The 11,224-nt window shown below is 39.7% G+C and overlaps 2 protein-coding genes across 3 annotated transcripts; both read left to right on the top strand.

Annotated features, from left to right (window-relative positions):
* The first annotated feature begins 378 nt into the window (after positions 1-378).
* On the top strand, positions 379-6,388 carry ubfd1 (ubiquitin family domain containing 1). 2 transcript variants are annotated; one of them, XM_078269997.1, is made up of 8 exons: positions 379-546; positions 747-778; positions 2,115-2,387; positions 2,487-2,695; positions 2,776-2,841; positions 2,996-3,101; positions 3,202-3,284; positions 5,976-6,388. In XM_078269997.1, exons 2-8 carry the CDS (start codon positions 763-765, stop codon positions 6,084-6,086), a joined length of 864 nt encoding a protein of 287 aa, XP_078126123.1. In that variant the 5' UTR covers positions 379-546; positions 747-762; the 3' UTR covers positions 6,087-6,388. The 2 variants fall into 2 exon arrangements, with proteins under 2 accessions (XP_078126123.1, XP_078126124.1); XM_078269998.1 differs by lacking the exons at positions 379-546; positions 747-778 and adding an exon at positions 1,376-1,778.
* Positions 6,389-7,442: 1,054 nt separating this feature from the next.
* rmi2 (RecQ mediated genome instability 2) lies at positions 7,443-10,884 on the top strand. Its single transcript, XM_078269198.1, has 2 exons — positions 7,443-7,839; positions 10,223-10,884. Exons 1-2 carry the CDS (start codon positions 7,551-7,553, stop codon positions 10,372-10,374), a joined length of 441 nt encoding a protein of 146 aa, XP_078125324.1. The 5' UTR covers positions 7,443-7,550; the 3' UTR covers positions 10,375-10,884.
* The last annotated feature ends 340 nt before the right edge of the window (positions 10,885-11,224 follow it).

Genomic DNA, 11,224 nt, shown 5'->3' with positions numbered 1-11,224 from the left:
TTTGTCCCCATTTTTCTGGCACAATTATCAGATTCTTATAATTAAGTGTACAAAAAGAGAGCCAGTTTGTTCTCTAGCCCTCCAGTGAATTTGAAGTAGGCTTATAAACTGAGGGAAGGGGGTTACATACAATATAAAGGAAGAAGAAAAACTCAACCAATAGCCATTGAGTAAACTGCCACCTCTCGGTGTCTACTCATGGATGTATTGCTCCATGGATGTATAAAAAAAACTCAGCTCTTGCTGCCACAACAACAAAGACGTTTAGCAAAGCGAGAGGATTAACTACGACTCACTTCCGTGTTTGCCAAAAAAAATCCCGTATGTTGCTACATTACCATCTATGTACATTACACAGTTCGTGTTTTCAATTCTTACAACGAAAACCTTTGTTTTGCGCCAGACTTAATTGATTTGACCACATTATATTGAGACATTATTTGCTTAATCATAAAGACAACTGCATTAGTGAAAAACAACTTTATTTTCACTCTGTCTTCCTGTCCACCGGCTAACTGAAACTACAAATGTTTTAACGTTGTAACGGTAAGTATAGCTATAACGTTACATGTTATGCCATGCTTTGTCTTGTTTGCATTGTTGTCACACGTAAATGTGCGCTTGAACCTTAATATTTACAGTCAATGGCTTGAACACGACTTTCGTTGTAGTCGACTTTTGCTTCCTGAATATCAGACTCATCCTGCTCTCTGTAACGGTACTCTCTTTGCCTCAACCTACAACAGATTGTACACAATCATCATGGCGACCCAGGATGGTGGGTATTGAGAAAATACAGCAGTGTTTCTTTCACATCTTTACATTGAACCTAAACACTGTTGATGGGATAACATATGTTTGGAATTTACATGTTAATATATAACGCTATTAATGCAGTGTAATGTAAATGTACGTCTCTCTGTAACGTTATAATTTAACGTTAAACGTTCACCAGTGTTGTAGCTAGCTAACGTCAACGATTGCTAACAGCAGTCAAATTTAGCTAGATTTGTGGATGACTCAAGTTAATGTTAGAAGATTTAACCACTGTTTTGTTTTAACTGGTTTACTTTTGCTGTTAAGGAGCTAACTAAATATGGTTAGGTTATGAATTGTAACGACGAAGGAACGATACCAACAAACAGTTTGTTACGTTAACGTGACCAGTTTAACGTTAAGGCCAACCGTCTTAGCTAGCTACAACATACAGCTAGCTACAACATACAGTAAAAGTATTTTTATTCAAGAACCATGTCTGTTTTAGGATTAGACGTGGTTCGCTTTTATTTATTCCTTCACTCAACACACAAGTAAGAAATGCTACCTAGATAAAAAAATTGTTTTTAAAAAAGTCAGCCATTCATGGAAAGAGCTAGAAAAACGGGGGAGGGAAAAAAAGCGAAACTAGACTTTATTACATACTTTTAAACAGTTTACTTATAGTTACATTTACATGCGTTAGTTATTGTGTGTGAAGGTATATGGGAAAATGCTTATGAAACAAATATAATTTATTTTTTGCTTCGAAAGAGAACCATGAGAATTGTAATTGTGTTGAACGAGCCATCCAGGTCCAGACACATATTGTCTCCTGATCATTTTAATATTTGTTCGTTAGCCACAGTCATTAAATATTGGCATTTGCTGTGTGAAATAGAATTTCTGCTCTAATGTTTTGTTTCATGAAAGAGTATTCATTGTTAAATATGGCAGTGGACTTGGTTATTATTTCTGACAAGGTGGTCCACCTCCAGTATAAAATGCTGCAGAAAACACTTGTGAGTACCAATATAAGAAATCATTGTATTTCAGTTAAAGGGGTGAATTGATGGAACGTGATGAACTGAAAAGTTGTAGCACACTTTTGTGTGTGTGTGTGTGTGTGTCTCTCTCATTACTGTTTCACAGTTTAAATTCAACCGTCACTTAATTTGGCTGTATTTTATTGTGATTGCTAAACAAAAGAAAGAACAGATAGGATTCTTAGAAACACAGATATTAGTCTTGTATTTCAGAATATCTGCATCTATGTGGGACATACTATTTTGAGAACTAATAACTTTGCACTGAAGTTCATTGAATGGATCCAAATCAATGTTTTCATACTCTTCCAGGAAGTGAAGAAGTCATAATGGAAACTGAGGCAAAGCCAAAAGAAGCCGAGCCACTCTGTGAGGATGCTGAAAAAGTTGACACAGAAACTACGTCATACACAGATGCGGGAGACGCCACAACTCAGGACTCTAGTATTAGCAATGGGGACGACGCAGACGGTGAACAGGAGATGGTAGACTTGAAGATTATCTGGAACAAGAATAAATATGATCTGAAAATTCCTGTTGATAACACCGGAGCCCAACTAAAAGAGAGGATTCACTCACTCACTGGTAAGAACACACAGTAGTTCACCTTCAATTCAAAGTGAAAGAAGCTGTCTAGAGTGAAGAGCAAAGCTTAAAAATAAATGCTCTCCTATGTATTCCTAGGTCTTCCACCTGCAATGCAGAAAGTGATGTACAAAGGATTGCTTCCAGAGGACAAGACACTACGTGAAATAAAGATTACAAATGGTGCAAAAATAATGGTGGTAGGATCTACAATAAATGATGTATTAGCTGTGAATACACCCAAAGAGGCTGTTCAGCAGGAAGTTAAGGCTGAAGAAAACAAGAAAGAGCCTTTATGCAGTCAAAAGGTAAGATTAATGGCATTCTTGCAAAGTAGAGTAAAATATGTATGGAGTTTTGTGATATTAACCTGGCACTGTTATTTCAGCAACACAGGAAAGTTTTGGACAAAGGTAAACCTGATGACATAATGCCATCTATTAAAGGAACAAAGGTAAGATCAGACAAGGGAGGTCAGTCCCTGTTTTTGTTTGTCTTGTGTTGACTGCCACAGCAGTTCAAAGCTGTTTTCACAGATGTATGTCAACTATATGATTTTAATACGAGGCATGAAGACTCACTTTTTTTTTTTTTCTTCCCGCTAACAGGAACGATTACCAACAGTGCCTTTATCCGGAATGTTTAACAAGTCCGGAGGAAAAGTTAGACTCACATTCAAACTGGAGCAGGATCAGCTGTGGATCGGAACAAAGGGTAGGATTACAGTCGGCCTTATTTTTTGCTAAATTCACTGCAACACAAAGATAACGACTATTAAAAATGTCTTCATTTTTGTGTGTGTTCATCTCTACAGAGAGAACAGAGAAAGTCCCAATGGGCTCCATTAAAAACGTAGTGTCTGAACCCATCGAAGGCCATGAGGACTATCACATGATGGTGAGTGTTCTTGCTGCTACTTGCATGTCAGACTTATCTGTTTTATGAAAGGTTGTAATGCCACATGCTAAGGTAATAAGGTGAGGTGTCTAGGGAACAGCTAAAGAACAGACTCGATATGTTTGTTGTGGTGTGAAATGTTTAGTTTGGTTATTTTTGTCTATAAAAGGTGTTTTTATTGTTGAGTGAATAGTGCATGTTGAGTGAGTGTCGCTGTAGTATGTGTGCATCTGAGTGATGGGGCTCGTCGTTTGCTGTTTTGGGCTCTGCCGTGGAGCGGGAAATGTCAGCACTTTCTCTAGATTAACCTTTCTCTCAGGGGCGGACTGGGACCAAAATTCAGCCCTGGCACTGTAGTCACTCCAGCCCACATTACCATACAGCCCCACCCACGGACACGTGCATTCACTAATTCAATTTGTGTGCAGATGGTGAAATAATATAAGCAGTACCTTATGTAACAGATTTTTAAACATTTAATATAAGTAACTGGCAAACAATGCTTACTACTTTTTAAAGAGCACACGTTTCTAACAAATGTACACATACTGTCTGTTGATGCCGTTTGTGCTCAGAATTGGCCTTTGGGGGAACACATAAAGCAGGGGGGTCTGGGGGTCTTCCCCCAGGACATTTTGAGGGTAAAAGACTTCAATTCCTGCATTCTAATACATTTTTGGGCACCAATTTATGGTAACAATGTCTATATTTATGGCAGGGAAATCACAAAATTCTGGTGGCAGGTAACAACTTAAAATACTAAATATAATGGAATATTATTATATTCAGTAGTTCAGTAAGGGGGCTTTCACATCCGGAACATGGGCAGGATACAACAACATTTGACCCCAAGGTCCAGTTGTTTAATTAGCATGAACAGGGCTTTATGGTCATTTTTTTTCCCCAAGGAGCACGTTTGAAAAATGTAGGATTGACTTACATAGGCTACTGCTAAATTGTACAATAACACAATCATGTTATGGATACAAAAAGTGTAATGTTTTCTATATTCTATTGCTCAAAAATGATCAGTGATGTTGAGACTACAGTGTAACGGACCACCACAGTTCATGCATACATGTGAACCGCGGATTAATTGCAGAGTTTAACCTACATAGTGTAAAACGTGACACTACGTGAATGGGGGCACAGCAGAAAGACGGAGCAGAACAACGCTGCTTGTTCAGGGTTTTCATGTGTACTCCTATAGGCCTACACATCAGGCGTTAAAACCAACTGTACCAAAACACTGAACTGGACTACTATTTAACGCGCCAACGAGACGTTTTTAACCAGTAATGAAACTGTCTCAATTTAATACGGATGCCGTCAGACGGCCGCGCAGACGGACAGCAGTCAGAGCTCTGGGTGAGCTCTCTGCCCGTCAGCAGCGGCTTCTCACTGCTGCAGCCGGTCCCCCAGAGCAAGTGCTTGATTTTGACTGAATGTCCCAATTTGAGTAACTTCTGATTGGGTTGGTCGGCCCATCTCGGGACCAGCCCGGCCGTTGCCGACTGGCCAAATGCTTAATATTTATTATTATTAATATTATTATTATAACCATAGTGAAATGGTGCAAGCGATAAAAACCCATCCTCTGCGCTGTCGGCCTGTAAAGACAATTTATTTGTGTATTAAAAAAAAATAAAAAATCTGACCGGCCCACATTAAAAAAAATGGTCCGGCCCCTCTGGCATTTGCCAGAGTTGCCAGATGGCCAATCCGCCCCTGCTTTCTCTCTAAAGGAAGCGGTGTCCTTCTTTGTCAGTGAAATGGAAATCCCAGAGATCTCTTTTTAAGAGAACTAAATAAAGTGTCATTATAACAGCATAAAGACTATAAGGTTAAGGAGAATGTAGTAAAGCTCAGTGGATGATTCTGTCAGTTGAATAACTCATGTGTTTTTGAACTTGATGTTTTGATGAATGGGAGGTAAACAAGACCAGAAAGTCATCTGATAACTTTAAATGTAGTAAAAGCTGACAGTATAATGCTGTGGATGTCATGTCAATGTCAAGTGCATTTAAGCAAAAAGGCTGATCATGAAATTTTAAATGTGAGATAATTTCCATTTGTCCTTGCTTCCTTGTTGTTGAGGTGTTCTACCACCCCACACTGACTTAAACGTATACATTAGAGAGATCGGCCTGTGGAGCCAAATAAAAATGTGTGAGAGTTTATTCCTGCACAGTTCAGCTGTCTTTCATGGTCACAGTGCACACACTGGACCGATACAGTCCAAGTGCAGAATAGTGGAATTACAATGACATTGATTTGTGTTGTAGAATGACATTTGATGCCAGCTATTTGCTCAAATCATGTTCCTGCATCACTGAGGAGTTGATAATGTACAGTATGAGGAGGAGTAGATGGAAGAGGAGCTTTTCCTCTAAAACGGCAAGCCCATAATTGATATCAATGATCCACCCTGTTTACTTTAACTTTTCAAATTGAAAAGAATGAGGTATGAAGTAATTCATTATTTTTTGCATTTCAGAATGGCTTTTGGAGTGATTAGGTGGGCTGTAATATACTGCAAAGGAATGTGTCTTTTTAATTGAAAGGTGTTATTAGAGGCAGTATATTACACACAGCTATCTGGTCTTTGGATGTTTGATTTGTTTGTAGAATATGTGAGCATCTGTAAAATCATTAAATGTGCTTAACATTTTTTTTTTCCCACTTTCGTAGGCTTTTCAGTTAGGTCCAACAGAAGCGTCTCAATATTGGGTCTACTGGGTGCCTGTCCAGTTTGTCGATGCAATCAAAGACACAGTCCTTGGAAAATGGCAGTATTTCTAATGTGCCTCTTTTTTTGAACTGGGATTGAGAGGAGGAGCCAATGAAAATGAAACTGGAGTCAACAGTGAGGCTTAAGGAACTTCTTGGAATTCATTCGAAGGAAACGGACAGATGCCTGTGGACTAATCATATTGTTTTTAGGCTAAAAGTGCACTATGTGGCAGCACATTTCTCAGCCCTGTTGATCATTCAAGGTTTTCAGCAAATCCAAGGGAAAATGATGAAACAATTGTACAGAAATTGCTAACACTTTTCTTCAGTTATTCTTAAAGAAATAAAACTTATTTAATGAAATGAATGCACTAGAGCATTGATGTTGTCTGTCTGTGTTCAGTGTTGTATCCTCCCAAACGTTGTCAACATTTATTTTTTTTATTTACTTTGTTAGAGACCAACGTTTTGCACATTTGAACAATGCCGGTCTTCCCCGTCTCTAGTCTAGTCTCAGCTCAAACTCTAGTAGTATGGGGTCTTTGAGTGAACAGCAACAGGTCCTCCCACAAATAGTGGATTAGATTGAGGTCTGGACTTGGCCACCCCAGGACTTTAACATTGGCCTTTTAACGGGTTGTTGTTGCCCAAGTAGCAGTTCCCTTGCAGACTGCAGCATATTTTCCTGCAGGGTTTCTCTCTATTTAAAGGGCCTTCCAATCCTGCTGTGATGTGGTGTTGGGCTAATATTAAACATAGCTTTTAGTATGATGGGCAAAATGCTTTATCTTAGTCCATAGAACTGTTTCCATATACCCTACATTAAATTATTTTTTTCAGCAGAACACCTAAACTTAGGAAATGATAATGGCTAAAAAAAAAAGAAGAATAAGCATATACACGTTTTTATTTTTTTCATATAAACTAAACTGTTTCCCTGTTCATTACTGAGGTAAGTAAAAAAAATCCTGTATCACAAGCTGCAGACTGATGGGAATTAACCAATAACAGTTCAATATGTTCCTATTTCTCTAAACACATGGATTAAAACTAATTTTAATAAAAATAATTGTATTGAAGTCAAAATCAAACATGAATTCAAAATGTAAAGCCATGGGTTGTAACGGTTGTTATCGTTGAATTTGCATGTCATATATGGCAATGGTTGAAAATGATAGAACTGTAGGAAGTAAAAAAAAAACGTGTTTATAAGCCTGACCTTCCTACACTAAAACGGTCAGTGTGTGTGATTCTTAATGCACAACTTATCCAAAAATACTCCTGTATCATTCACAAAATGATTCTCAAAAAGGAATTGTACCGTGGGCAGCTCCACGGTGTATGTTTGACAGTCAGAGACTGAGAGAATGCTTTTACTCTGAAGGATCATAGACCGGAAGTGAATGTATTGCTTCCGTGGAACACGCCCACAACTTCCAGTATAACATTAGTGGCGGGACCAGAGAGAGACGCTGACGCGGGTAACGCAAACTTTCCCGTACTTGGACAACCGTTAAACGGTAGCATTTGGTAATGTACAAAACGGCGACAACAACCGTAGAAAGGAAACGCCCACCTCCGGTTAAAATATTGTCCGGTCAGCTGAGGACGGCAGAGAGCCGGGGGACAGCCGACATCGGGGATGGGTGTGTTATCAAGCTGGGCAGGGGCCGCTTTCTGCTGGTCTCACTGGTGTGGATGCAGGGAACTGTACTGGAGGTCCAGCTGGACGGAAACACCGTGCTGCTGATGGATGAGACGGGAACCTTTGCTGTTCAAGGCGTCAACAACATCCCCAAAGGGAAACCATGTTTGTCCCAAGGTAAAGTTGGTTTCTGATTTGATCAATAAATCAGATTAAGACAGTTGTATGTTTCAGGTGTGTTATATGCAGGGTTCAAAATTAGCACCATTTACTAGCCAAATGCTGGTAAAATATGCAAGTGGCTGGTAGATTCGCTTCACTCACCAGCCAAAAAAAACAATGGTAATCTATTAAAGTGGCTGGTCAAACTTGAACATTCACTAGCCATTTGGCTGGTGGATGAAAAAGTAAATTTTGAACCCTCGTTATATGTGTTTCACTTTTCTACAAAAATACACCAGGCTCAGATTGAGGAAAAAAAAAAAAAATACAAAGGTCACGTCTTCGAATGTAATGTTTTGTCTAACCAACAATCCCAAACCTAAAAATAATTAAATTTTTAATAAAACAAAATAGAAAAAGCCTTACAAATCAGCTAGAAGCAGAGAATATTTGGCATTGTTTTCTTGAAAAATGACTTGATCATTATCAAAATAGTTGATTATTTTTCTATCCATACCAATTGATTAATCGACTGATGTTGCAGCTCTAAAATATCTTTATCTTAAAAATTGCACCGGGCCTATGACTATCTGGATGTGCCTGGTTCTTATGTAAGGATCATGTTTTTTTATTTTTTTATTTAACACCATCCAGCCCCTCATACTGAGAGACAAGCTCGTAAGTATAGGGGTGGCCCCCTCCTTGACCACCTGGATAGTGGACTACTTAACATCAAGGCTGCAGTTTGTCAAGTTGGGGAAGTGTGTTTCTGGGTCGCTAGAATGCAGTACGGGGGCTCCACAGGGGACGGTTCTGGCTCCATTTCTGTTCACTTTGTGTACATTTGACTTTAAGTACAACTCTTCCAGTCCTGCCACATCCAGAAGTACTCGGATGATACGGCCACTGTTGTGGCATGTGTGCGAGGTGGCCGGGAGGAGGAGTACAGGGACCTTGTGGAGGACTTTTGTGACTGGAGCAATAGGAACTGCCTCCTGAACACCACCAAGACTAAAGAGATGGTGGTGGATTTTAGGAAGTCAAAGCCAACCTGCCAGCCGGTCTGCATAAAGGGGGAGGCCATTGAGGTTGTGCAGGACCTACAAGTACTTGGGTGTACTCCTGGACAGCAGGCTTGACTGGTCCGTTAATACAGATGCTCTGTATAAAAAGGGGCAGAGCCGTCTCTTCTTCCTCAGATGGCTCGGATCTTTTGACATTTGTAGCGACTTGCTGCACGTTTGCACGTGCATGTTTTATCAGACTGTGGTGGCGAGTGTCCTGTTTTGTGGTGCAGTTTGTTGGGGAGGCAACGTGACGGACAAGAACAGCAGATCACTCGACAAGCTGGTCAAAAAGGTAAGCTCAGTGCTGGGCAGAAGACTGGACTCGCTGAGAACTGTATTAGAGGGGCGTGCATGCAACAAACTGTATGCCATAATAGGTAATGACAACCACCCCCTCTACAACATCCTGGCTGGACAGAGGAGCAGTTACAGTGATCGACTGCTCTCGCTGCACTGTAGGACAGAGAGGTTCAGGAGATCCTTTGTCTCCACAGGCATCAGCCTTTTAACACCAACTAAACACGCGTGTGTGATGTATGGGGATGTGTGTTTATGTGTGAGCTGCTGGACACTCAAATTTCCCCACTGAGATGAATAAAGTATCTATCTATCAACTGACATAATACGTATGTTTTTGTGTATAGCGGGCCTGTGTCAAAAACATGGGGTGTCAATCGGTGCTTGAATTCGTCTTTCTTTTTGGCCCAGGGTAAAACACAAACGACTTCACTGATTTTCCTCTTTCCAGATCTTGTAAAACGAGATAAATCCAGGTCTAGATAAAAGCTGTACTTGGACCAGTTGAACATAAATGAAATATCCAATTTATTTATTAAAAAAATGTGATCTGTCATCCAGAACACATTGGACCTAGATCTGGATTTGGAACGCAGCCATTGTTCGTGTTACACCTCCACTAAACAAGCAAAATCGTCTGCTTTGAGAAAGGTCTGTTAGGCCTCATGGATGGTATAACACTGCAAATTCATAAGCTTAAAATACGACGCATCAGGTGGTTTGTTTAGTTGAAATGTTTTTACCTTCCACCACTACAAATTCTGTATGGTTTATCTTACTATTTAGTGTTAGAATCAGACCAATGTCTATTATTTAAGAATTCTTTTTTTTCCTGTTATATCTATATGGATCTCTACCACACTCAGACATGAGAATTGCAAATTGTGTGCTTAAAGCAGGAACAGTAATCTTAAAAAACAATGAGTGCACATGAATACCTCTCTGAAAAACAGCCACGTCTCCCCATATCACCGTCCTTGTTTCCTTGAATCTATTGTCACTGAACAATTGGCCTCCTGCTGCTGTTTTTACAGGCAAATATGTCATGGTGATGGGCGTCATCCAGGCCATCTCCCCGGAGCCAGTCATCCGTGCAGTGAAGATGGCAGACCTCTCTGAGCTCGCTGCGCATCACAGGCAGATGTGGAAGCTGGAGGTGGAGGACCTGCAGCAGGTGCTGGCCTGAATGCAAAACTGTTGGTGCAAACATCGCCTCGCTGGTGGCAGGATGACCTGCTCCTGTCATATCCAGCTGGACCATTCTAGTGATTCTTGACAAATGGAGAAAGGAAAAAAAAAAAACTACCTCACAGGACTGAACAGCGGATTCTGACTGGAAGATATTAATGCAATAGTGACAAAGACTTAGACATGCGAAAACTGACTTGTATTTTTGCATACAGTATTTACACAGTGAAGTAAATAAGAGAAGTTGTTTTTCCACTTGGCTCCTACTCAAGGAGTCTTATAGAAAAGAAGTGGAGCTGCAGGCCTCTTATTGCCTCTAAAAATGATCTGCCGTCACTCGGGGAGAAAAATGACATCCAGATAAGGGGGCATCTTGGATTGTTAACTTAATGTAGGAAGCGTCTTGTCAGATTATACCACTAGCATCATCTGTTATAATTTGGCATTTAATTAGCGTAGATATAAGATGGTTATACAAATATTAAATAAAGATGACTTAGATTTTCAAGTACTCCACCTACTTTTCTCTACTAAAAACATATAGATCATTATGCGTACTGTAACAGGATTAACAAATTAAGATTGTTGTTAAAACATGTTTTTCAAGAACAACATATTAAACTCCATCTTGATTTCAGCAGAAAACAATTAAATCACATTGCAAAAATGTTATCAAAGTTAATTTCTGCCTGTGACAGACTGTGGTGGAATGTAACAAAGTGAATTTACTCAAGTACAACTTGAGTTATTTGTACTGTACTAGAGTACTTCCATTTCATTGTACTTTATTCTTACACTTAGGGCTGGGTATCGCAAAAAAATGTTTGATACTGGCACCGATACCAATA

This window comes from Sander vitreus, chromosome 15 (assembly GCF_031162955.1).
Source record: "Sander vitreus isolate 19-12246 chromosome 15, sanVit1, whole genome shotgun sequence".
NCBI classification, from domain to species: Eukaryota; Metazoa; Chordata; class Actinopteri; order Perciformes; family Percidae; genus Sander; species Sander vitreus.
The sequence above is the reverse complement of the archived record's forward strand: the minus strand, read 5'-3'. Positions and strand labels throughout refer to the sequence as shown.